General features: G+C 37.8%; 5 protein-coding genes and 1 non-coding gene across 6 annotated transcripts; 4 read left to right on the top strand and 2 right to left on the bottom strand.

The window, feature by feature from the left end:
• Positions 1-382: 382 nt before the first annotated feature.
• On the top strand, positions 383-3,555 carry LOC112748011 (MND1-interacting protein 1-like). Its single transcript, XM_025796217.3, has 2 exons — positions 383-2,113; positions 2,874-3,555. The coding sequence occupies exons 1-2, from the start codon at positions 617-619 to the stop codon at positions 3,387-3,389; spliced, it is 2,013 nt and encodes a 670-aa protein (XP_025652002.1). The 5' UTR covers positions 383-616; the 3' UTR covers positions 3,390-3,555.
• Positions 3,556-4,611: 1,056 nt separating this feature from the next.
• LOC112748008 (aluminum-activated malate transporter 12-like) lies at positions 4,612-8,018 on the top strand. Its single transcript, XM_025796216.2, has 6 exons — positions 4,612-6,001; positions 6,091-6,231; positions 6,324-6,596; positions 6,681-6,802; positions 6,901-7,038; positions 7,130-8,018. Exons 1-6 carry the CDS (start codon positions 5,668-5,670, stop codon positions 7,760-7,762), a joined length of 1,641 nt encoding a protein of 546 aa, XP_025652001.1. The 5' UTR covers positions 4,612-5,667; the 3' UTR covers positions 7,763-8,018.
• A 1,752-nt stretch (positions 8,019-9,770) lies between these two features.
• LOC112748007 (NAC domain-containing protein 71-like) lies at positions 9,771-12,213 on the bottom strand. Its single transcript, XM_025796215.3, has 4 exons — positions 11,403-12,213; positions 10,852-11,150; positions 10,443-10,769; positions 9,771-10,353 (listed from the first exon to the last, which is right to left on the bottom strand). The coding sequence occupies exons 1-4, from the start codon at positions 11,557-11,559 to the stop codon at positions 10,066-10,068; spliced, it is 1,071 nt and encodes a 356-aa protein (XP_025652000.1). The 5' UTR covers positions 11,560-12,213; the 3' UTR covers positions 9,771-10,065.
• Positions 12,214-15,890: 3,677 nt separating this feature from the next.
• On the top strand, positions 15,891-19,227 carry LOC112748004 (protein ABCI7, chloroplastic-like). Its single transcript, XM_025796212.3, has 3 exons — positions 15,891-17,444; positions 18,216-18,475; positions 18,702-19,227. The coding sequence occupies exons 1-3, from the start codon at positions 16,590-16,592 to the stop codon at positions 19,009-19,011; spliced, it is 1,425 nt and encodes a 474-aa protein (XP_025651997.1). The 5' UTR covers positions 15,891-16,589; the 3' UTR covers positions 19,012-19,227.
• Positions 19,228-19,631: 404 nt separating this feature from the next.
• On the top strand, positions 19,632-19,759 carry LOC112753606 (U6atac minor spliceosomal RNA). Its single transcript, XR_003177986.1, has one exon. It is a non-coding gene; the product is annotated as a U6atac minor spliceosomal RNA (small nuclear RNA).
• Positions 19,760-20,544: 785 nt separating this feature from the next.
• Positions 20,545-25,861, bottom strand: LOC112748003 (protein phosphatase 2C 29-like). Its single transcript, XM_025796211.3, has 4 exons — positions 23,781-25,861; positions 23,006-23,119; positions 22,257-22,521; positions 20,545-21,322 (listed from the first exon to the last, which is right to left on the bottom strand). Exons 1-4 carry the CDS (start codon positions 25,605-25,607, stop codon positions 21,198-21,200), a joined length of 2,331 nt encoding a protein of 776 aa, XP_025651996.1. The 5' UTR covers positions 25,608-25,861; the 3' UTR covers positions 20,545-21,197.
• Between the last annotated feature and the right edge of the window lie 316 nt (positions 25,862-26,177).

Genomic DNA, 26,177 nt, shown 5'->3' with positions numbered 1-26,177 from the left:
AAGGGCCAAATAGTGGTAGAACTCTTAAATATGTGGATGAGTGTATAGTGTGTGTGAGTTTGTGATGTTTAGAATTGAGGTTGTCTAATTTATTTAAACAAATAAAAATAAATAAATAAACAAGTATTGCAGGTTAAAATTCTGCCTTGTGTATATAGCAATTTATTGATCAGTGACAAATCTTTAAATGAAATTCAAATCTACAATAGATTGGTGTAGAGATGCGGTGGAAAAAAAACTACAAAAACATAAGAAAAATTGTTGGGCATGAGAAGAAGGGCTGGAAATTGACAAAGAGTATAGATGGGGGCCCATGTAATTCAAAACCCCAGGTCCAAACTCCCTATAAAAAAAAATAAAACCCAAACCCTAAAACCTCACCATTACAATTTGGATTGGTCTACTTTTTATTCTTGAGGAGGGAAAAGCGAAGCGAAGCACGAACACAACGCACAAAAATCCCCCTTCATTTCTCTCACTCACTCACTCACCGACTGATCACTGCAACTTCTTCTACTGCTCCTCTTCTTCTTCTTGATCATCATCTTCTTCTTCTCCTTGCTATCTTCAAGAGTCTCCTCTTCCAAAAATTGCACGAATAATCGGATATAAAGGGATGAGGGCCAAAGACAAGCACACCCGAACCAATCGCAAACCTCGATCCTCGCCCAATCCTAATTCCAATTCGGATTCCTGCCATAATAAAACGGTGGCCACGCCCAATTCCAACCGAAACCCTAACATTCCTCCCTACAGCTGGGGTTTCTGCACCGAAGACGAGCTCCAAGAGCTTCTCTTGAGGAACATGGAGATCGTCTACGCTGACGTAGTTTCCAAGATCGTGTCCATGGGCTACAGCGAGGACCAAGCTCTCAAGGCGGTCCTCAACAATGGCCATTGTTTCGGCGGCGTCGATGCGCTGGAGAACATACTCAACAATTCCTTGGCTTATCTCAAAAGCAACGGCAATTTGGAGGGTAGCGATGACACTATGCCTGTTTTCACCGATTTGATGCAATTGGAGGCGTATTCTCTTGCTGCTATGGTGTGTCTCTTGCAGCAGTTGAGGCCCAATTTGACTAAGGGTGATGCATTGTGGTGTTTGCTAGTCACTGATTTTCATGTCGGAAAGGCTAGCACAATTCAGGTTCCGGTTGCAAACAATGAATGTACTTGTTGTTCTTCGCGTACTGCTACTACTACTGCTACTACTACTACCACCAACACTGGTGACAATGCAGTTGGTGTTGTGTCTCCATCTCCACATTTTTGTGAGTCTCGAGGGGGACCTCCGGATTTTAATTTGGTCTTCGCTTGCGGCCATGAGATGAGTTTGCGGTTGCAGAGAGATATTGAATTCCCAAAAAGGTTTAATCTTTCTCCTTCGATGAAGTCCTTGTTGAAAAGAAATGTTGCACTGTGCGCTGCTGGTTTTAAGGCTCACTCAAAACAGTTGCCGCAGCCACAAGCCGTAGCCATTCCCGCTGGTAGCACTGGGCCGGCAGAGGATGCTGTTACCTCCATGATGAATAAATTTCGCGAGCTAAATCTCGATGATTGTATGAAGCTTCTTGCAGAGGATCAGAAGGATGAGGTGTTACTTGCTCTGTTTAATCAGGTTAAGGATCTCGAGAAAGAGCTCAAGGTCCGAAAGGATTGGGCTCATGAGAGGGCAGTGCAAGCAGCTACAAAGCTGAGCAATGATATGGCTGAGTTGAAAATGTTGAGGATGGAAAGCCAAAGAGAGGAGGCTCAGAAGTTAAAGAAAGGCAAGCAAGCGCTCGACGACGCGACAATGAAGAAACTATTAGAGATGGAGGAGGCATTGAGGAAGACTAGTGGTGAAGTTGATCAGGCGAATTCAACTGTCAAAAAGTTAGAGACGGAGAATGCAGAAATTAGAGCAGAGTTGGAGGCTTCTAAATTGAGTGCATCAGAGTCTGTCAAAAACTGTACACAGGTTGAGAAAAGGGAGAAAAAGTGTTTAAAGAGGCTTCTTGCTTGGGAAAAACAGATAGCAAAGCTACAACAGGAGATTTCAGATGAAAAACAGAAGATAGTGGAGATTGAAAAAGAATTGGCTCGGATTAGACAGTGTCAGAAAGAAGCTGAGGTTGCTCTTTTCCCACCTCTAATCTATTTATTTATAGACAATGCTCACACTCAGGCCCCATTAAAAGGAATTTTGTTTACCTGTGGTGTGGTGTTTGTTTTTTGCTATTGTGATACTGAAATCTATATTTTCTGCATGAAGGACTTTGGACTTTAACCTGAACAAATGAATGTGGATCTAACTTGAATTTGTTGTCTACAACTACATTGTGATTTTGAAACCTTATTGTTTATGATGTCTTTCATTTGTAGGATCGTATTTGTATATTACAGGTTTATGCAGTAGAATCCATTTGAATTCACTAATTGTACTAGTGTTCTTGAATTGATCACTTTTGTGGAGAATTGCTCCTACAAGGTATAGCATCTTACGTATTTGTACAGATATTGTTGGAGGGTACATGATTTTATATCGGTTCTTAGCTTTCTTAATTATATTTATTTGCAACACAGGTATTCTCTGATTCGTAATTCTGGAAGTAGATTATTTGGTTATTCCTCATTGCTATTTGCTAATTAGCTATACCTGAGTTTTCTGTCTGTTGATTATATTCAAGTCCTTTCTATGACTAAGCTATGAATTTGCAGCGTTCTGCTAAGTCTGATGCTGATGCTATGAATTGAGAACTTCATTTTTTGGGCTGAACTTTTTGAAATTTTCTGTTTATGCATGCTTTTTACTGAAATTATTTAATACAAATGTTCATTGCCAAGCACATGCTTCTTCTGAATAGTTGAATCTGAATAATAACTTATGACAGGTCAAGGTCAGGGAAGAGTTGAAGGCTAAAGAGGAAGCCCTGGTACTAATTGAGGAGGAACGCCATAGCAAGGAAGCAGCTGAGGTTGACAGTAAGAGAAATCTTAAGGCTTTACGCCTGAAGATAGAGATAGATTTCCAACGTCGCAAGGATGATCTCCTGAGGCTTGAGCAGGAGCTTTCATGCCTTAAAGTATCTTCTCGATCTGCTGATAAGCATCGGAAATCAAAAGCTTCACGGACAGGTAATTCTGATGTTGCAAAGCCCCAAAGGGAGACAATCACAAAGCTTCTTAAAGAATTAGACAATCTTGAGGATTTTGAAGAAGAAGTCAACGGTGCTAGAGAATGTATCATATGCAAGGGAGACGAAGTTTCAATTGTTTTCTTGCCGTGTGCACACCAAATTATGTGTGGTAGCTGCAGCCAGGAGTATGGGAGGAAGGGCAAAGCTACCTGTCCCTGCTGCCGGGTTCCAATTGAACAGAGAATCCGTGTGTTCGGTGCAGGTTCTTAAGCTTGCATTGGTTTATGCAGTGAACTTCTCATTTCTTTGCAGTCATTTCTTGCCCTTTTATCTCTCCCGCCCCCCCCCCCCCCCCCAAATACTGTTTACTGTATGCTGTGAGGCGAGAGCTTAATCAGCAATTTGCATATAAATAAAATCTTTATTTCTGGCGTCAGCTTCTCTTTTGAATAGCTGCAGTTTTGGTGGTTGCTGCCATTTGCTTGTAAATAACAAACATGCAAATGGCAGTTCAATGGCAGTTATGTTATGTTGGGATATGTTACTTGTGTTATAATTGAAAATATTAAGTATCAATGGCAGTTCATGCTGATACTGAAATCCATTTCTTATCCTACTTAAATAGGGAATCGAATAGTGAAATATATAAATCTTTTATTTTAGTAGGTGATATTAGTTAATATTTAAGGTATAATCCAATAATATGTTCTATTTTAGTCAGATGTCATAGACAGAGAGACCTTGAGGGGTACCAACATCCCTTTGCATATTCATGTAGACATGTAGTCACCCTTGCCCTAACGTTAGTTCCACGAATTCCTGATTAACCAATATAATTACCACTTACCAGTGTGTCATTACCGTAATTTGTGATTAATGTTAGCATAGCTAGATACATTGATTAGACTTATGTGTGTGAGTTGAACATTTTCGGTTAAAAATGATTTGAATTATATGACGAATCAAATTGAGAAAAATAAGAGGTAGTTGAAAACAATGGTCAACTTGAGACATAAAGGAATGAAAAAGGTAAATTAAAAAATCAAGAAGTGAGAGGCCAAAAATGCATGTATACCTGTTTTCAGTCTAGAATGGTGCAGCATCTATTTATATAGATTGTAGTATCTAAGAAAGATACGAATAGAAGAGAACAACACAAATGGCAAGTTGTGTGTGGAACCAGATGGTGAAATACGAGCTTCAAATGGTTTGAAGTCATGGAGGGACAAGTTAGAAGTGCACGAGAGAACCGCTCACAAAACATCAACACCAGCTGGTTGTTGAGGACAGTTACGTTTTTGATTTAGAAATAGAGTTACGTTCACATCAAACAAAACAGTTCACACGCACGGCTCGCCTCTTTCCTTTTTATATATTCATTCGCATTATTATGTTATGTTATGGCTATTATCATATCAAACATTTTTCCCGTGAAATGTTCGTGGCTGGCAGCTGGACCCTTTAATAATCCCAACTAGCTAGACTCTCACTCAGTCACACCAAGAATATAATAATATTTTGATTTTTTGAGTTACTGAAAACTGGAATTAATATACACAAAATAAAATAATGCACCCTTAGTTGAACGTCTGCTGCCGCATAATTGTACCTTCATGGACGGACGTACTTCGTAGCCTTAGCTTGGTCGGTGCAACTTTATTTATTTTGTGGCCCTAATTTATTTAATATTCAACATATTTAACCAACTTTTCTTTTCTGCCTAAACCCTATTTATTTAAGCATTTTTCTACCTAGGATGGATAAAATATGTTCAAATTTCAATAACTGGTGGATGTTTTTAAGTTTACACTTTACATAACACAAATCTTTTATATATTCATAGACAATAGTTTGCAACTTTGCATGTTCTCTATTATTTTGGTTTAAAGGTATCTCTCACTCCCATATACTAAGAACTAATATGTAAATCCAAACTTTATTTAAAGATTTATTATTGGTTAATAAATTACTGTATATATAAGATGTAATTCGAACTCTCGATTTATATTTAAGCTAATGAGTGAACTGATCAAATGATGAACCTAAATTGATTTCATGTTAACTGTTATTAGCAGCTGTGAAGAATAAGTTTTGATCTTTTATAAGCTTTAGCTTTTTATAAAAATAGTATAATAATATAGTGTCGTAAAAAGATTATTGTTAATATCAATAGATTAACATTTTCTTTGATTAATATATTGGTCAATTTTGAATGGTTTACATACACATGTGTCCTTCCTAACAATTGACCACAAAAATAGTTATCGTATAAATGTGGTTCCACGCTTTGCTGACTTCTAAATAACACTAGAGAGAAATTAAAGCTACTCACTTTAATGGAATGCATGTGATGAAGGGTAGAAAATGGCATCACCAGTAGCTTCTCCCTATAAATTTGAAGCTGCTCCGTGTCACAAAGTTGGGGTTCACATGTCATACATTTACAATCCCCACTTCGATTTTATTATTTTCTTGCATGCTCAAACATGCATGATCATCGAACTAATTGATAACACTAATCATATATTACAACTTAGTTAAAAAGAAAATGGTTCCTAAAGTTCATGCAGGGTTGGAAATGGCAGTTGGGGAGAATAATAACAATGAGAACAATGGAAGAAGCAGAAGCATTATTGATGGGAAGTGGATGAAGCGTGCAAATGTGTTTGGTGAGAGGATGAGAAAGTTTCCTAGTGTTGCATGGAAGACTACGTGGAGTGTGGGGCGTGAAGACCCTAGAAGGTTGATCCATGCATTCAAAGTTGGTCTCTCTCTCACTCTTGTTTCTTTGATGTATCTCTTGGAGCCCATGTACCATTGGATTGGCCAGAGTGCCATCTGGGCTGTCATGACTGTTGTCGTCGTCCTCGAGTTCACTGCAGGTACAATGACTGATTTAGTAGCTGATTTTTTATGCGCACGTAACATTTTTGTATATATTAATATCTTGGTTGTGTTGTGATGGGTGCAGGAGCAACTTTATGCAAAGGGCTGAATAGAGGATTAGGGACACTGTTAGCAGGGTCTTTGGCATTTATTGTTGGATATATTGCAAATGCATGTAGTAGGGTTGTTCAAGCTATTTTCATTGGGGCTGCAGTTTTTGTTATAGGTATATACTTTAATAATGGTTGTGACAATTGAGTAGCAACAAGGTTGTGATGACTAATAATTTTGAGGTTTATTTTGTTATTCTTGAGCCAGGAGCTGTAGCTACTTATACAAGGTTCTTTCCCTATATAAAGAAGAACTATGACTATGGCATAATCATATTCCTCTTGACCTTCAACTTGATTACTGTGTCAAGCTATAGGGTTGACAATGTGTTGAAGATTGCACATGACAGAATCTACACCATTGCTATTGGCTGTGGCATTTGCCTCCTCATGAGTTTGCTCATATTCCCAAATTGGTCAGGGGAAGATCTCCATAATTCAACAGTTTACAAGCTTGAAGGCCTAGCAAAATCAATAGAAGGTGATATAAATATATATATATATATATACAATCAATTGATAATTTGCCATAGTTAGCACTTAACCATGCTGAGATATGTTGCAGCTTGTGTGAATGAATACTTTTATGGAGAAATTGAATCCTCTGGAGAGGACAAATCATCTGAGGATCCAATATACAAAGGCTATAAAGCTGTTTTGGATTCAAAATCCTCTGATGAAATGTTGGTAAGTCCATTTAATCATTCCTTGGTTCATTATTCCAATGAAGTATTGATGATAGAAGATCTTCTAGTAAGGCAATTATTCTATTTTAATTTGGATAGGCATTACATGCAAGTTGGGAGCCAAGGCATTCATGTCACAGATTTCCATGGCAGCAGTATGTTAAAGTGGGAGCTGTTCTTCGCCAATTCGGATACACTGTGGTTGCTTTACATGGCTGTTTGAGAACAGAAATTCAGGTAATGCATCAGTAATTTCATAAGTTTGAGCTTTAAATCTCACTGATAGAGTGATATTGATAGTTTAGGTTTGATTTTTTATTTGTTTTAGACTCCAAGATCTGTTAGAGCCATGTTCAAGGACCCCTGCATAAGGCTTTCAGCAGAGGTATCAAAAGCACTGATAGAACTTGCTAACAGCATAAGGCACCGGCGCCATATCTCTCCGGAAATACTCTCTGATCATCTCCATGAAGCCCTGCAGGACCTTAACACTGCCATAAAATCCCAGCCACGCCTTTTCTTGGGCTCCAAGAACAAGCACAACCATGGTAACAGCATGTTCAAGATAGCTGCAGCACAAGTTGGCCAAGAAAGACAGGGAAAGACATCTGGATTCTCCTTATCGAGCGTTAAGACGGACTCTTCTGCATTGTTGGAATGGAAAACAAAGAGGGGTTGCAATGAACATTCAAAGGAAACAGAAGGAAAGTCCTTGAGACCACAGTTGAGTAAGATTGCTATCACTAGCCTTGAGTTCTCTGAGGCTCTCCCTTTTGCTGCTTTTGCATCTTTGCTTGTGGAAATGGTGGCCAAACTAGACCTTGTCATTGAGGAAATTGAGGAACTGGGCAGGTTAGCATGCTTCAAAGACTTCAGGCCTGATGATAACATTGTTGTGACTTGTGAGGAACCCCGAGTCGATGTGATGCAGAACCATTTGCCTTCACATGGTGATGCATGATCTTAATTCTTATATATTATGCTTGAGTATGTTTTCAATTTTTAATGTACTCTTAGTAGAAACTTATTAATATAAACATTCTCTTAATCATAATATAGTTCAGGTTATAAGATGCATGATGTCAAAAGGGTAGTAGACTAGTATTTGTGTTCTGTCTAAGCTTTTGACTTCCATTGTAACCTGGATTGCTCACCAAAATGAGAATCTTACCTGTTATTATTATAAGACATTCCCAATCTAAGGATTTAATTGCAAATAGTCACCAAATTGTGCTGCAAGCATATCAAAATCAGAGAACAAGCTAACAAGGGAATAATTTTTCTGATTTTTTATATATATCAAAGGGCCACTTTCTCTCATGGTTGAAAGTTTTGGCAGTATCTATAATCTTTTCTTCATTTTTCATTAGCAACCAATACAAATAAAGTCCCTCCCACATTCAACAAGAAATTGATCAACATATCAAATAGAAGTGTCAATAAAATAACTTCCATTGAGATTGCTTTTCACTCATTTCGTTTTCAACTCTACAAGTGGAGCATAGTGGTTAGACAAGTTTTTCTATCAAAGATGTCTGCTTAGTGAGGAACATGTCACATATATAATACACTTTTTGGTTGGGAATCACAGGGTGGTAGATGCCAAAGATTGTAACAAGAGATTTTTTTCAATTTGTTACAGTTTATAGTTTGACAGTTGTTACTGCTTTAGGAAAGCAATCCAAAAGGTCATGCATTATTAGTCCATGATTCAATCTTCTTTGTTCTTGTTTGGCCAAAACTCTTCCAACAGAATCAGAAGAATACATACCCTAAAATCTTGGTTAGTGTTTGGAAATTGCTAACCAAAAGAATGGATTAATCCATTTCGACACGAGTTAATACTCAATTTAGTCCGATATTGGTAGTGAACAGAAACCAGAATGATCATGAAAATTCAACCTGTCTTTCATCTCTTATCATGCTAGGTTTAGAATCTTGTTCTCCATGCTCTATCTGGCTTCAGATTTTAGATCTATCTGTAATGTTAAACTAGTCAAGTGTTGTAAGAAAATGTGTAGCTAAGAATGTATGATTCACATTTGACTATTTCTAATTAGCTTATTTGGTGTAGGCTTAACCTCTTTTCCTTTTTGCTTTCCATGTGACACCCAATATTTATAGATTTGCATTTTCTCTGCTTGGTGAGGATGCAGTGAATTCAATGCGGGGATTGAACAGGAAGTTCAAGAGGGTCAAAGCGTAAAAGCATAAGGTTTATATCAAATTTCAAACTAAGATAGCACCCAAAGTGAAAACAATGATAGCACCACAGGAGACTGCACTGATCTAAAGATAAAGTAATATCACAGAATTTCTCATCTTAAACTGATTTGTCAAATCTTAGTAATGATATTCAATCTTTTGTTTTTTGTTTGCTTGCACTATAGCACTGCCTTTTCTCTTCATAAATGATAAGGTGAAACTTTTTATGGATGAATTTGATTTTTAAATTTGTTGGAAAACTCATCAAGATTTTAATGATCATTTCCCACTAAGAGTTAAAAGAGTTGGCCCCTAGAAAGCTTGTTGGATGCTTCTCAAAGCAACTAAAGATTGGAATGTCTTGTCAACTCTAAAAGTAAAACTCATCCCCAAGCTTTATTTTCAAATAAAAACTATGCAGTGATAAGCATACATGACGGCTCTTGTGACATAAAGGAGAAACAGGAGTTTGATTTTGTTCATATGCTCATTCTACCTATTTTAGTTTGTCTGCATATAATTTGGAACTTTTCAAAGCCAAACATTTTGATTTCTTTGCTTTTGGAGTAGGGTGGAGAATACAATTCAACTCTAACTTACCTTAATGAAGATTTAATATAAAAAGAATGATTCATGCCTCATATCCCATAGTTATTTGCTGTGTTAACAAATTAGGCAAGCATTGGAGGAAAAGCAAAAATGCATAAGCATGCATTTCAATTCATGTAAGTTACTAAGTTAGTATGTAAAGAAAGGTGAATAAATATAAGAAACATAAGAAATTCTCCTTCATTACATAAGGTGAATGAATTTAAGACCAAACACCAGGTGCAATTTAAAAAATGTGATGTCACCCGAGCATCTTACACAACTGCATGAAATGATAAACATAGCTAGGAGCATTTGTGCAGAAGAAGCAGCTTGTACTCATTATTTTTCACTCCAAGACACACATTAAAAGGCGTTGCCTCAGAGATCCCTCCATCATCAAGATCTCCCTTACTTCCATTCCCATATATGCTTAGCATTACAAGAAAAGGAGAAATTTTCCTTTTCACTTCAGAATTGTCTTGGATCTCTGATTGAATTGATCTGGTCATATCCTTCATATTCATACAGCACTTCCTCATTTCCATAGAAGTCTAACATGTCTACTTGTCCTGAGTAACGCGACATTCGGCCAATTAGGCCGAGTTCATCAGAGAATTCTATCTCCCCATTGAAATTTGAGTAGGATGAACTGGATGAAATCTCTGTATGTTCCAATGATTGCCATGGTGTCATTGTACTTGGCAATTCATGATGCGGAAAGAATCCTGAAATAACATCTTGTGTTTGAGCAAAGTCCTGCAATTTGAGCAAAAATGTCATAAACTTATCCCCTAATACATAGCTATTCAATCAAGTGTTCCTTCTTTTGCTACAAAACACACTACCTTTGAAGAATCAAGAATCATATCAGGGGAGACCAAGAAGGTTGAAGGATTAGTGTCCACAGAAGGTGGCTCAAACCCGGCCGTTGCAGCCACATTGTATGCACAAGGAGAAGCTATAGGGCTCGAATAACGACTCTCGCTGCATAGCTGACTTGCTTGAGAAGAAACATCAGCAGAGATGCTCAAGTGCTCCTTAGAGGATGACAATCTCATTGAGCTCTCATTCTCATTCTCATTCTCATTCTTGGAACTGCTGACACCTCTTTTACCCTTGTAATCACTGGCCTTGTCATTCTTCTTAATAACCCGGCACAAAGCATAAGCACCCTACAAAAGGAACTAAATCTTTAAGGCCAATCCAATCCAAAGCAAAGCATTAACATATGAAAGACTAGAACCAAATATTTACCTGAAAACTTGGTGAGTCTTGGCCAAGATCATCACAGAGGCGATACTCGTGCATAACCCAATCCGTTCGGTCGCCTAAAGGGGCTCTTCCGCGATAGAAAACAAGGGTCTTGCGATATCCGGTGGCTTTCATGATTGATGTTGATGGACTAGATTGGCACACAACCTTTTTGTCTTTTCCAGTGGCTTTCCAGTATCCTGCTTTGGTAGCTCTGTTTGTTCTTGATCCATTCGGATACTTTCGATCCCTTGGACAAAAGAAGAACCATTCCAAGTCTCTTTTTGGTAAGAATGACTTCTCTGCAATTCAAATTAGGCCTCTTAGAAACGAAATCATTGTTTTTTCTTTTGATTCCATTGATATTTAACACTAAAGTAAAGCTGAAAAGTTAGTGCTTCAGCAATAATTATTAACCACTGAAGTAAAGTAAACATACAAAACACTGCTTTCTAGTATTTTTATAGCATCCATAAAGTGTATGTTCACACTAGCATAGATGAAAATCTTTCTTGTGTTTAAGTAAATGATTAAGATGTGAAATTTAAGATTACCCGGCAACTCCCAAGGATCAAACTTGTACAAATCAATCACAGGGATAACTTCAAGTTCAATTTCAAGCTCCTCAACTTTTCTTTTCAGGTAGTATCCTATCAGTTCTTCATCAGTAGGGTGGAAACGAAAACCCGGAGGCAGTGATGCCCCTCCCATTCTCACTTACAGAATGGAAAGTGTATAATTGAGAAACAAGGAACCAAAGGTATATGCAGTTTTCTAGTCTCTTCCGGTCTCAATTTAACACAACAAAAAAGATAGTATTTTCAAGAATGTTGGTGAAGGATATAGAATTTTCCTGTTAGGTACCAAGACTATAGCTATTAAAAATCTGAAAGATCCAAAAGTAGAAACTTTTGTCTATGATATATTCTTTGTGAAGAATAAGGCGAGAATTCAACAGAAGGCACCCGTTGTGTGCCAGAATCATGGTCTTAAAAAGAAATTTGAGGTCTCTTATGAAGCTATCACACCCTTCCCCCACCAACACCCCTTTGATATTAATCCCCGTTAAGAAAAAATGAACCAAACTGAGGAGTAAGTAACCAGATGTTCAAATCAGTGTAACCCAAATACCAACTTTCACAAAAGAAAAATGGGCACTAGTCCAAAATTTGAGTAGGAAAGATTTCCAAAAAAGTTGGAAGCTTTTGAAAGCCCCAGAAGTTAAGATGAACCAAATTAAATAGTAATGTAGTTACTTTGTATGGAGAATGTGAAATTGAGTTGGAAACAGAAAAAAATTGATAGAAATAAGGAAGAGAGTGGAGAGTGGAGAGTGGAGAGTAGAGAGTAGAGTAGAGTAGAGTAAAAGAAGCCAGAGATGGTGTGCTATATATAACAGTTGGGAGAAGGAATTAACAGTTAAAGATTATTGCACACAACACACCGAAAGTTTGAGAATTGAGATTGCTTGTCTCAAGTGCACCCAAAATTCCAAAGCAAATGGCCCCACCAACCACTTCATCAGCCCCGTTCACACCTATAAAGTTTTAGTTTTCTAGTTCTGTTCATATATATATATAAGTCCATATATTCATATAGTTTCTCACATTTGATATAGACTCATAACATGTTTTCTTAGTTTATTTTTGGCGGTTCAAATTATTGGTGACTGTTGACTACATTTCAATTCCCAAATCTCAGCACAAACTTTGCAGGACAATTTTGGTTGAACACATATGACATATCATATCACTTAATTTTGCTGAGAAAGCAAAGAATTTTCAATTTTGTGTGAACATGTAAAAAAACAGGAATAGGGTACCTAAATGGATGGATGATGCGACCAAGACCCTGAACATCAAGTTAAATCCACATCATATTGTGTCGGATTGAACACTTTAATTCATGTGATTGTGTCATCAAAGAGGGTGAGGGTCCAAGTCTCCTAAAAAACTTTCAGAGAGTCTCTTTTATATTCTCACCTCAAAATTCACATGTAGATTGTTAAAAGCAATCTGGCTCCATTTTTTAAACTGCCATTGCTGGGACCAACTTGTAGGGACTATGGAGTGGATGCTGAAGCAAAATACGCGGTAATTAGTGGAATTGTCTTGCGTAGATATGAGTGTATGACCAAGAAAGCACAAAGAAAAGTTAAAAATTAAAGCTTGCTTTGACGTCAGTTTTATTATGCTTTCAACTTTGTCCTTTCTGCCATATTCTTACCACTCCACAATCAACTTTTTTTTTTAATTTAAAAAAAATACTAAAATAAAAATAAATAAATAAATAAAATCTGACCCTACTCCTTGTGAAATTTTTGTAAAAGGTATCATACTATCATGGGTATTTGCATTGGATTTTATAACATTTGAGGTTGAATGGAGGAAAAATGCAGAGTTACAAGTTTGGGATTGAGAATGAGAATATTTGTGACATTTTTCTTTCTTAACTATGCAAGACCTTTTAGTTTTCTTTTGGGCTCTTTCTATATTAATCTTGCATGAATAATGGTCCATGGTTAATATTTGTAATATCTACTTTCTTTCTAAAAACAAAGAAAAGAAGAGAAAAGAAAAGAAAAAACTAAACTATATACAATCACATTACAAAATTGTAGGTTAAGCATTTTGCTCTTTACATTTATTAGTGAAGAAATCAAAGACACATGAACAAAAGCTTTTGCTTTTTCAACATTGTGACATGGAAAAAAAAACAAAGAAAAGCAGAGCGACCCAGCCATCCAGGGGCAGAATAAAAGTTAATTTTCTCATTATTGGACCATTTAAAAACTTCTTGGTTTCATTTATATTTTATACATTGGTCTATTTTCTATGCTGATGTGGCTAACAAGTTATATTAGACAAAGCAGCAATCAAGTGGGACTATTCCTTTTTAAGATGTGAAAAAAAGGCAAAAGGAGTAAAATAATTAAGTGTGTTCCTCTTGCCAATGCTGTGAGCCTTTGTTTTTCTATTTTGAGTTTTGATGTGATTCTCATTCTCCCTTTCTTTCTTTTTACATTTTAATTAATCCAACGGAATTTTGGGTTCACATTGTGCATAGGAAACGGTATTGCTAGTTTGGTCTATTTAAATTTTAAACACAAGTGGCTTATATATATACAGTTTATACACACATCTACAACTTTATCAGCAATTTTTTTCTGCCTTGTGTCACACTCCATTTATTTTCCAACCTTAATCCTCTCTTATATTCTTATCCTTATCTTTTTACTTTTATATAGATGATATCATATATTAATAAATCTGCAAAGATAATGTGGGTAGAATATTATCAAACCAATAAATTAAGATTAGTTTAAGAACATTTAGAGGGAATGAAAAGATATAGATATCTATAGTGTCAAATAGATGGCTAAAGAAATAAAGAACTTAGCAGTAGTTGAGATGATCTGTTTTTGTGTTTATTACAGAAATTTAAACTTTTGATTGATTACGTATGAACATTGTAGAGATTTCATTGACTTCATTTTTCGGATTCATAGTCACTAGGTGGGAATGGAAATTCTCCTTTACAATAAAGGAACACGTAAACTAATTTGGGTTGGTCTGGTATTAATTCACTAATTCGTTTAAATAAGTGTTAGAGTTTGAATTTCACCACATATAATAACTCATTGGTCAACGATAAGCTTTTAAATAGAGCTCTAATTCGCGACGGATTCATCTTTGGCCGGTTAGATTGGGATGTCCGTGAAAAACCAAAAAATAAAGGGATAGCATTTTATGTACATATTTTCTTTATTTCTTATTTGGTATGCACATGACAAGGGTGAATTTGGGTTGTTGGGTTGTGAGGTGGAAAATGAAGAAAATAAAAGATTTCCATGTGTACAGTTCCATTGGGGAATGAAGTGGACAAAAACATGAAGACAATGAACCTTATTAGCTTATCCGATGTTGTTGTTTGTCTGCTCCTTTCGGTTTCTTTGTCTCTTGACTCTCGGTGCAAGTTCACAGCAATGCACAACCATTCTTCAACATTCTCATACTACACTCAAGTGCATTATACAGTAGTACCATTCAGAGGTTATTAAAAAAAAAAAAAAAGTCAACTTCCAATTTGGTCACTTAACTTGTGCTAAGTGGGGATTAGATTTTAGATCGATAATTGATGTTAGTGATAACCAAGTACAGTTATATATACTCTATATCACTAAGATGGAAAGCTAGCTAAAATTGTAATGCTTCAAAATTAAGTTCATATTTATAATAAAATGCATATCGAAGATAAAATGGCTCAACTAGTAAAGTAACAAGTATGCGGCGGAGAATACGCATAGATTGAAGTCCTCTCTTTAATCATGTTGACACCATACCTTAGGGGAGAATGATCAACCCTATCAATGGAAGATGGAAGATATGGAACTATGGGAGGAATAATGAGGTGTATGTATACATAATTTGGCTGCATTATGATCCGATTGGCTTTAGTGCTTTTAGAAAAACTGTTTGCCCAATAGAGACATGAAAGGCCACAACAATTACAAGTAGTTGGTTAATTATAAGAAGGCTTGCAAAATTTTTAGTTTCTATTATATATTAGAATCATTATTATTTTGATTATTTTCTGATATGATTTATTTATCACTTATAAATAACTTTTATCTAAGGAAAAAAAATAGCAAACCAACACCAAAGGAATCCACCTAGCAATTTAGTAAGACAATAAGTTATCCTGTTGTCATCTTTAATATTGTCATTAACAACAAAAGAAATATTCACATCTTCACTCTTTGAAACTAAAAAGTGATATGTTGATAATTTTTTTTTACACATTTTTTTTTATTCTGAAAAATCTTTCTATTTTTTTCCAAACATACTATACGACTCGTTCAGATCACAAACTAAGACAAAAAAAAAAGATTTGTCAATATCGATGTATCGGTTAAAATAATGAACGGAACTCTTTCCTTCACAGAACATGAAATAAAAGATATTGATATCTTAACAGCATTTCGAGTAATTCTTCATCTTGGAGTTCTTGCGAAAAAAGCAGGTACCGCGGCTGAATCTTTTACTGGTACATGGATAATGTTTTATATTACCGCAAAGAAACATATTAATCACTTTTTATGCTTTTTCTTTCTAAATATTGCATTTGTCCAACTTTAAAAATGTTACTTTAAAATACCAAAAAAAATCATAAATGGCCAAATTCAGATAACCATGTGTACTATACTTACCAAGTAAATTTACAGTCAAAAAACAAATATTAAACATATTTAATATTCTTATTTATTTTAATGGCAGTAAAATAAAATTTAAAAAAATTAATTATTTTAGTTTTTATTATTAGTTTATGTTATTAAGTGCTGATATGGTATGTGAAATAGTGGCATATGACAAACGAAAATACTAATACGGTAGGTAGGAAGTATGAAGCAATTGAAGGGTAGATGAGATGTTGATGCATATGAGCGTGAAACACATTTGAATGTGGCAAGAGGCAAGAGAATGGAATATGGAATGAGGGGACATGATTCCGACATAGATTCATGGGACGTCAGCACGCAGGTAGTTGAAAGTTGAAACGTAGGACGTAGTTGGCGCGCAGACATCTTGTCGCGGAAGTGTGAAAAGCCCAATTTTTGTTAGGCCCAAGAAAAGCCCAATTGCCAAAAATAGTGAACTCGCTCAGTTGTGTCTCTCAGGCACTCACAGAGAGAGAGAGAGAAGAAAGGAGTGAAGAGATTGAAGGAAGCAGAGAGAGAGATAATGAGTACTGTAGCCTTCACCCCAACACCTTTGAATCCTTCCTTCAATTCTCACAAATTCGTGAGAACCAAACCCAACAGATTCTCACTCCAATCAAAAGCCATCGTAACCTCAGATCCCTTCGTTTTAGAACTCGCAGAAACCCTCGAAGACTCTCTACCTTCCTCAACAGCCCCTCTCCAGAAGCTTCGAGAAGCTTCCTCCGAATCACTCCTCTCAACACCATGGCCTTCCCGCAGAGACGAGCCTTTCAGGTTCACCGATCTCTCCTTCCTCCGCTACTCCAACATCCTCCCCGTTTCTCAACACCCTCCCACCACCACTCTCCCCGCTGCCGACTCCACCTCCTTCCTCTCACTCAACATCGCCGACGGCCACCCCGTCACGCCCCTCTCCAACTCCTCCCAGCTTCCACAAGGCGTCTACGTAGGCACTCTGTCCGCTCTCGCATCCACCCCCATAATTGACCGCGTAATGGAGCTCATGTGCGCTTTCGACGCCGGCGATCTATTCTGGTCAATCAACGGTGTCGGTGCTCCCGACGCCACGGTGGTGTACGTGCCGGAAGGGTGCCGCGTGGAGACTCCCATCTATTTGAGGTACTTGGCCGTCGAGGGAGGTGCGGAGGGCTCGAAGACGATGCGAATGTCGAATCCGAGAGTGGTGGTGGTGGTGGAGAAGGGCGCCGAAGTGGGTATCATCGAGGAGTTTTCGGCTGCGGAAGAAGGGAATGACTGTTATTGGACAAACTCCGCTTTGGAGGCGGTGGTCGGAGAAGGTGCTAAGCTTACTCATTCTTATATTCAAAACCAATCATCGAGTTCTGCACATATCAAGTGGACCTCTATTCGCCAGGTCAACATCCTCGCTCTTATCATTGTGTTGATTGATTCTATAGCATAGCTTCTATTGGAATATGTACCATTAATTCATTGATTATTTGGGAAAATTCCTTCTTGTAGAACCATGTCACTTGTACCAAATAGTAGCCTTTCTTTTCTTGACCAAAAAGGAACTGCCTTATGACTTTTAATCACCGAAATTGCAGGACAATAGATAGATTAAATAGAACATGGTAGTGGCAAGTGTGGCTTTGTGCTGTTTCTCGAATAGGTCACGCCATTCTACTTACCAGTACATAGTATGTGGAACCTGATGTGGGTTGTTCAACTTTGCTAGCATCATGATATACATGTATAGAGCTATAGGTAGTAACTTGTTTAAGCCAGATATGCGGTGAGGAATTGAGGAAGAACTTATTGGTGTTTAGATTTGATTGAATCCAATTAATGTGATGCCTACCTCATAATTGAGCTGGGTTTTCTGCGCAACCCAAAAATTGACGTGTCTGTTGAACTTGTTTAGGAAGCAGAGTTAGGATGCTGGGCATTGACGCGATTTTAAAGGACCTGCTGTTCAAAAAGAGCATTTCTTGTAGTTGAAACCTTGTTTTCAGTCACAAATATTAGTGAAGATCATGATACTTAAGCGCTACCTATAAAGTATTTCTGTTGCCTTTATAATCTAACAACTCCAAAGAATGCTCTTTTCTCCTGAGAGGTTATAACAGTGGTACATTGAAGAAATGTGATGAGCAGTTTGTGATTTTTTGTTGATTGTTTGCAGGAATCATCTAGTACATATGAGCTTACAGAGATAAGCACGGGAGGAAAATTGGGGAGGCACAATCTTCATATACAACAGCTTGGCCCAGACACGGTGACTGAGTTATCAACCTTGCACTTGTCTGTTGGTGATCAGACACAGGATCTGCATAGTAGTCTGGTCTTGGACCACCCCCGGGGCTATTCCCGTCAACTTCATAAATGCATTGTGGCACATTCAAAGGGACAAGCAGTTTTTGATGGCAATATCAAGGTTAACAGGTAATTCTCTTGACCAATAAATATTCAATCTTTGATTCCAAGTCTTATGCTAATACGTTAACGAGTTTTCTTTTCCCTAAAGTGGAATTGTGGAGTGTTTCATCAGTACGGTCTAGTGAGATTAAGCCATTTCTTATATTATTAATATAGATGCATTTGTTTTACAAATGTCTAGTACTTTATCAGATGAGTCATTCTGTGTCAACGGTACACTGTTCTATTGTAGGTATGCTCAGCAGACAGATGCTGGACAGTTAACAAGAAGCCTTCTCCTCGAGCCTCGCGCTAGCATAAATGTAAAACCAAATCTCCAAATTGTGGCTGATGATGTCAAGTGCTCCCATGGAGCTGCGATAAGTGATCTAGAAGAAAGCCAACTCCTGTATTTCCGAGCACGTGGCATCGACCCAAAGTCAGCTAGAAGAGTTCTAATATTTGCCTTTGGAGGGGAGGTGATAGAGAAGTTGCCTTACCCTTCCATCAGAGAGAGAGTACGAAGTCAGATTAAAAGTTTACTAGATCCATCGCCAAAATGATCATAAAATTCTGAATCGAAACCAAAGCAAAGGTCCTTTATTTGTGATGGTTCTGGACTCCCATTGGTTAAGAAAGAATGAAAAGTTTACTGTGTATTGAATCAATAACATTTGGTGCATCCTGTATAATTATGTATAACTAATTTATAGTTGTATTTGTTTTCTTAATGGTAAATGCATTTGTTAAATAATGTAAGATTATGAGATTTTTCATAATTGGAGTAGTTTCTCTGACTTAATAAACATATTAATCTTCAAAGGCAAAAAGTTTGGTAACAGTTTTTACCAATAAATTTTAGAAGCGGATGAAGTTACACATAACCAAGAAAAATAATAAATAAAAAGAAAGGTTGCTGACATTTTCTTAGCATAGTTATTTGTACTTTCATGGCACACTAAAAAACTAAAACAAAAAACATCAAAATTCAAAATTAAAATGTTGATCACCATGCATAACCGGTTCCCTTTTTGCAAATTGGAAGTTAGAGTGGAAGTGTCCAAGCAATTAAATAGGTAAGAAGTGAAAACTTCAAGTAACTCTTTTGCCGTCTTTTAGTCCTACATCGGGTAAAAAGATGAAGCATTTCAGATTTATAAAATAGATTATTCATACATTGACTGTGTTCGTGAAAAGGAGAGATGGTTGGCATCTCCCCTGACAGGGACGGGAACAGCCTTCGGGCTTTTCTGTTATACACACTCGGTTAAGGCTTACCATCTGTATAGGTGGATCTAACCCAATTTTTTTCCCTCTCCCTCAAGTGAAATGTGTGTTTGAGCTTGAGTTCTCACTTCTCAGTTACTACCACCAGCACCTCTAAGTTGTCCTGTTCCTGAGTTGTTTTGAGTAGGGACCAGTTTCTCTTGCCCGGGCATTTATTCTTCCCCACCAACCAAGCCACCACTACCACCACCTTAACCACTATCTCAATTATACTACTGCCACTACTACTATGCAACAGATAGATAGATATAGATATATGGAATATGCTTTGAGGTTTGAACATTCAACTTAAACAAGAAGAAGATGGTGGATTGATTGGAGGCAGTGAGCTGTTTTATCAGACATGTTATGTATCGGTTTCATTAGGGATACCTTTATTACTTGGAATTCGTCGTAATTACCAGCTTATTACAAAGTAGTTAGTATTAATCAACTACGGTACCAATAATGGAAAATGTAGTCACATCATTGTACTAGTATGATGAATTAAATTAATTTTATAATTATGATATATTTAAATATATTTAATAAAAAAAAGTGGTAAAATTAAACTTATTTGAAAGAGTAGTAGAATATTATCAATTATGTAAAAATTGTTGACATGACATCATTAAAAAAAAATATAGCTTAAACAGTGTAAAAAAACTTAACCAACGACTTTTATATAATAAAAATAGATAGATATAATATTATCTGAGGACTGGTCTGAAGTCTGAATCAAAATGCCTTCAATATCCACCTACTTTGAAAGACACATGACGAGGAATCATATGTGGATATATCATATCGATGTTTAAATCTGATATCACGTTTAGTTTTCACAAGGAGCAGATTATATTGTACATGACTTGATTGAGATCTCTAATTCAGATGAATGTTAATCCGCAAAGGTGGAAATCCACCCTCAATTACACAAGTTCCTTTCCGACTAGGGACTACTAAAAGTTCAATCAGTACATTTGTATCCCCACCAATGTACACCCACATTCTCTTGGCTCTCTGCCAGAGAACGAAAAAGGACAAGAACAAAAACAAAAAATGAATGGAACGAGCCTACGGTATCCAAAACTTCTATCACTTTTCATCTACAAACGGGGAAAAGAGAAAAACTACAGATTGGATTTGAGAAACAATTTATAAAAAGGCTATACTTTGCTCTTCTGCCTAAAGGAACTTAAAAAAAAAACCCATCTCCTATGCCTGTTCTTGAGCTTTTACCAATTTGCATTTGCATCTCCCAATTCTTGACCATTCTTTCTTTTTGGGTGCTGACTAGCCTCTTGCCATTGATAAGTGAAATTCCTCAGTCTGTAACTCTATATGGAGTAACATCCATATGAACACCGAAGACCCACGAAAGGTGGATCAGTTGTGAAGCTGCTTCGTTGCTGACACTTTCGCACCCTTGGGTGATATGCTCTCCAATCACATATGTACAGCCAACAGCAATTTGAGCAAGGCCTCACGGGTACTTCCCTGATGACTTCCAGATTCTTCCTTCGAGTGATATCACCATAACAGTAACATCATCATGGTACTTCCTCCGATCTCCTTGAGGGATATCCAGCAACTCATGAAAATCCATTCCTGTAACAAATAGGAAGATACATTATCAAATCTGAACGCAAGTTGCAGGTTAATGGCGGTGGAGAAGCACCAAAAATATATTATACACATTAAACTGATAATATTCTCATTCAATCCCTTTTGTTCTATTACCTTTTCCTCACTGCCAGGCAGAGTTTGAATACAAACAGATCAACTAGCATAAAAGAAGTGTAACAACAAAGTGTTTTCTCTAAATAAGAGAATCAAACAAACCATTCAAGTTCAAAGAATGCACATAGATGCTACGAAACTCCACAATAGTCCCAAGTGATAGCATTGTGACAAAAGAAGGAATATTTATATATATATATCAGGGGAAATGAGTAACAGTTTATGGATCTACAAAAGTATATGCAGTTGCTGCAGCACAAGGATGCAAGTTGAAATACATAGGCTAGAAAATGGAATCCCAGAATGGCATCTTATATATCCAAAAAAAAACGTAAGGGTATTCATATTCTAAATCTTACAAGAACTGCTCGCTTTTTATCAGAAACTTATGATTTGGTTATTGATGCAGCAAGGAGAAACAATTTTTCATTGTTGGCACAAAAGATAGAGCTGTGGATTTAATACCACGGGCTGCAACACAAGTTTGGTGAAAAATGGCTCGGCAGTATGTTAACTAATTAGTATACTAAAGAAACGAAGATTAGCACAATAAAGAATGACACAAAGCTTTTCAGCGTAAGCTAAAAGAAAAGGACACAGTAGCAAAAGAAGTTGAAGAGAAAATCAGAAACTTTTAATTATAAACCTTCTTGCTCCATATATTGGGGGGAAAATATTTTGAAATAAATAAGTAAACAGATAAATTATCGATTCACCATATTTGGTAATTCAACATATTGGACATGTTCAACAAGACTGCAAAAGTAAAAGAAAGATTCATGAGATGAAAAGGCTTGTTTACCAGCCTTTTTGGCTGCACGGACAAGCAGCTCCTCAATCAAATGTTGGGCAGGATCTCCATCAGGAAACTTTTCCATGAAGCTCTCCACTTGAGAAACCACTTCTTGATTGCTTAGATATTGATATAACCCATCAGATGAGAGGATCAAGAACTGATCTCTAGGGCATAATCTATGATGACGTAATGAAGGGCAGCAGGATACATATGGAGCAGTTCCAATATATTCATTTCGAAACATTTCTAGTACTGCATCATTGAATTTTGGCTGCAGGAACATGTAAAATCATACCATCGCGTAAGAATCCATTTACTAAAGTTATTAAATAAGTCTATGCAGCCAAGCCAAGAGCAGAGATGTGGTGAAAAAAAAAAGTAATATTATATTCAACATGATCATGTATAGCAGCACATAAGCACTAACAAAGTGAAAATATATGTAAAACTATTTTCCATGGCTAGAATTTAAGTTTGGCATACTCTAAAACCAAGGACTGATCCTCACTAAGAAGTACTAACATCTAAAATCTGGAAGGCCGATGACAGATTTTTATATGTACAAGTTCTCAAAGTGCAGCATATAAATAAAAGTTTAGAGCAGACTATTAAAATCATAGTTTCTGTTAATAATTTATGTATCAATTTCCATTTTAACTAATCAGTCCACCCTATCATTAATTTTCTCTGCAACATTATTCACAAGCTTATTGTAAGAATGAAGTATTACTACGATGAAGCAATTTTAAAGACACCTGTTTCAAAAATCCTGCCCCAAACGCTCTGGTGACCTTAAGACGGCCTTTCACTCTATCATTTACAATACAGTGGCTATCATCAGGATGTTCATTCTTGATCCTAATGATTTCCTGCAAAAACAATAAGGCGAATCTTTTAGACAACTGATATAATAGATTGCAATACAACAGAAGAAAAAGAAAACAAGCTTAATACCAGCACTATTAAAAGTGGGACTTATAAATGTGACTCATCAAACTTGTCCATAATCTGACACACAGAAAAACAAACTTGACAGAAGTTAACGAAGAAAGCAATGATACCAAAGTTGTCTTGTAAAGATCCAAAAGATGGGGCATATATAGTATACAAAACAAGGGAACGATCAATGATGTCAAAGAACTATTTTTGTTAATCAAAGAAACAAATTAATACACTAGGACAGGGAGACAAATAAAGAAAGAATGTGAAAAATTCAAAATTTAGACTCTTCAAGGTCAATAAGCATTTAACACCTTAAAAACTGAGGAAATTATATAAGGCAATAGCAAGTCAATTAAGAAGATTGGGAAATTCAGAAAAAGCAACAGTATGAAATCTCCACTAGTTCTAAGACAAAATTGTTTGACATTAAACATGTGCCGAAAAGGGAAATAGGAACATAAGAACGCAGCTAACAAAAAGGAAATAACAGAGAAGTTTCCAGTTTCCACCACATCCACAACTCAATCATTTGAAAAGAAAATGATCCAATTAGCTAAAAGGAGATGAAAAGCTGAATAATCAACTTGCCTCTTCAACACTCGTGCTGTGGTCAGTGGACAATTGCAATGCCACCAACCTCATTTCCTGAGCAGGACCCTCCTTCCCCGACCTGATGGCACGTTCACCTTGGCCTAATGAAGACTCCTCTGTAATGCTCTCTGCACCTGACCCAACATCCCCATGACTTCCGGATTCCTTGCTACAACCAACTTCTATGGGCTCATACTGAGCAACAATGGCCCTGCTATCACCCACGTTCATCACATACACATCCTCGCCCCTCATCAAAGCAACTAGAAGGCAAGACCCCATTAGAGCAAGCTCCGGATTTGTATCGATAACTTTATCCGTCATATCCAAATATGCAAGTTCTGTCATCTCAAGTGCCCGAGACAATGCCCTCAAAACCAGATCATGATCCACTGGACCCACTTTCCGTCTTCTACCACCACCATTGCCATTGCCAGTGCCATCCCCACCATGAGATTTCTCTTCTGCCCGGGTTTCCACTTCAACCTTCTCTTTATCTTCCGTAGCCAAGTTCCAAGGTAACAACTTCCCCCCACGGCCCTCCTTGTGCTTTGACAATCCATGCTTCAATTTTGACAACACCATCCACCTTCTACTACCTGATGAGCCCTCCTTGCTCACGCTGAGTGCATCATCAACCGAAAATGCAAACCTGTCCGAACCCGAAAGATCAAGCCCATCTTCAGCAGCATCCTCCGCAAGAAGCTCCCACAGCCTGCGCCGCCTGCTCTCCGTTCCCTCCACCTGAAATGTCACTCTCTTTGCTGACCCTCCGTCGTCCTTGAAATCTTCTTCAGCAGCCATTGACGATTCAGCTGCAGGTGCAGATGCAGGTTCACTCGAGGGGTTAGTTTCCACTGCTTTTTCTTCTTCTTCGACTTCCCAAAACAACCCCTGAAGCTCACTGTGAACAGCACGGTAGAGGTGACCCATTAAGAACTCCGGCGCGTCGGGGCCGTTGAAGCCGTCGTAGATCCCCACGAACAACCAACCCTGCTCCTCCGACACCACCACGTGCACGCGATCCTCCCCTGCCTTCCCCAGCGCCCACTGCACATTGCTCTCGCCCTTCCCCACCTCCGGCGCTGCAGCCCCGCTCCCTCCTTCAGTCTCCGGCGGATCTTCCTTCCTCCCGACGAAGTTCAGCACGGGCACCACCCAAGGCCGCTTCATCTCCGAGAGGCTTCTCCGATGGAACGCCTTCCTAAGCCCGGGGATCCCCTTCTTCCGCTTCTTCTTGGCGTACAACCCGCCCAGCGGCGCCGAGAAAGGAACACCGGCGCTGGAGGCGGGTCCTCCCCCTTCCGCGGCGGCGCCGGCGTCAAGTGGACCAGACATAGCTCCGCTCTCGATTGGACCGGAGAGGAAGAAAGCCCTTCCAGAAGGCTCACCATTGCCTCTGGGAGCTGGCTGAAGCGGGAGTGCGCTAAACGACGACGTGGCTTCGAATCCATTTACGATACTGCCCCTGGGAGGGAAACCAGCTGCGGCATCAGCGTCAAATTGGAGAACGGTTTTGGGAGCGGAGCTGTTGGCGCTAACGGAGGCACCGGAAATGGACTTGAAAACGGGTTCGGTGTGGGTTGGGGAGAAGCGGAGGGAGGCGGAAGGGGAAGAGAGGAAGCGATCGGAATGAGAGGGTGAGTGAGTGGGAGAAGAGACGAAGCGATTTGAGGATCTGACGTAGCAGAATGAGTGACCTAGGGTTTCGTCTAGCGGTTCGGTTTCTTGGAATGCGAGCTCGGGTGGTTGTTGGTGGTGGTCGTTGGTGGAGGGTGGTGCGAAGCAAGAGAAGAGGTTGCAGAGTGAGGAGGTTCTTCCCATGACATTTGAGTTGAGTTTAGTTGAAGCGTTGAGGGGGAGGGAAGGGAGTGTTTGGCGGCGCAGAAGATTCTACCCACCGATTTTCCCAGAAAATCCCTCCCCAACCCACACAAACAAACTAGTCACAGAGAGAGAGAAAGAGAGAGAGAGAGAGAGAGAGAGGAAACCAAAGAAAGTAAGCAGGAGGAGCAAAAGAAAGGACTTGTTCAATTTTTTTTCTTATTTCCCCCCTTCTATTTATTTATTAATTAATTGAAATAATAATCCAGGTGCTGGTATTTATAAAAAGAAAAAATATGAATAAATAATTTTTAATCAGTCAATTTTAAATAAGAGGAGTATTAAGAGTCGACAATTTTTGTATTTTATAATTATTAATTGATCATTAATAGCACTTTTAATGGTGTGAAATTATATTCAATAATAAAAGATTACCTACTTTTTTTATGATTAAGTGCTGAGTACAAAATACAAAAATTATTGGCCTCCTAAACTTTTTTTTAATTATAATTAATAATTATTAATTTTGTATTTTTAAAAATAAAATTTAATTAATAAGAAGTGCAGTTT

The sequence above is a fragment of the Arachis hypogaea genome, chromosome 15 (assembly GCF_003086295.3).
Source record: "Arachis hypogaea cultivar Tifrunner chromosome 15, arahy.Tifrunner.gnm2.J5K5, whole genome shotgun sequence".
NCBI lineage: Eukaryota > Viridiplantae > Streptophyta > Magnoliopsida > Fabales > Fabaceae > Arachis > Arachis hypogaea.
Note: the sequence above shows the minus strand (reverse complement) of the source record. Positions and strands in the feature narration are given on the sequence as shown.

Bases quoted from the DNA above. Each gene is read 5' to 3' on its own strand.
- LOC112748011 (XM_025796217.3), top strand. From the start codon at position 617: ATGAGGGCCAAAGACAAGCACACCCGAACCAATCGCAAACCTCGATCC. The intron at 2,114-2,873 runs GTTGCTCTTTTC...AACTTATGACAG, and splicing joins AGTGTCAGAAAGAAGCTGAG to GTCAAGGTCAGGGAAGAGTT.
- LOC112748008 (XM_025796216.2), top strand. From the start codon at position 5,668: ATGGTTCCTAAAGTTCATGCAGGGTTGGAAATGGCAGTTGGGGAGAAT. The intron at 6,002-6,090 runs GTACAATGACTG...TGATGGGTGCAG, and splicing joins CGTCCTCGAGTTCACTGCAG to GAGCAACTTTATGCAAAGGG. The intron at 7,039-7,129 runs GTAATGCATCAG...TATTTGTTTTAG, and splicing joins GTTTGAGAACAGAAATTCAG to ACTCCAAGATCTGTTAGAGC.
- LOC112748007 (XM_025796215.3), bottom strand. From the start codon at position 11,559: ATGGGAGGGGCATCACTGCCTCCGGGTTTTCGTTTCCACCCTACTGAT. The intron at 11,151-11,402 runs GTAATCTTAAAT...TTTGAATTGCAG, and splicing joins TGATCCTTGGGAGTTGCCGG to AGAAGTCATTCTTACCAAAA. The intron at 10,354-10,442 runs GTAGTGTGTTTT...CTCAAATTGCAG, and splicing joins TGATTCTTGATTCTTCAAAG to GACTTTGCTCAAACACAAGA.
- LOC112748004 (XM_025796212.3), top strand. From the start codon at position 16,590: ATGAGTACTGTAGCCTTCACCCCAACACCTTTGAATCCTTCCTTCAAT. The intron at 17,445-18,215 runs GTCAACATCCTC...GATTGTTTGCAG, and splicing joins AGTGGACCTCTATTCGCCAG to GAATCATCTAGTACATATGA. The intron at 18,476-18,701 runs GTAATTCTCTTG...GTTCTATTGTAG, and splicing joins GGCAATATCAAGGTTAACAG to GTATGCTCAGCAGACAGATG.
- LOC112748003 (XM_025796211.3), bottom strand. From the start codon at position 25,607: ATGGGAAGAACCTCCTCACTCTGCAACCTCTTCTCTTGCTTCGCACCA. The intron at 22,522-23,005 runs GTGTCTTTAAAA...ATGTTCCTGCAG, and splicing joins GGGCAGGATTTTTGAAACAG to CCAAAATTCAATGATGCAGT. The intron at 21,323-22,256 runs GTAAACAAGCCT...TATTTGTTACAG, and splicing joins CCGTGCAGCCAAAAAGGCTG to GAATGGATTTTCATGAGTTG.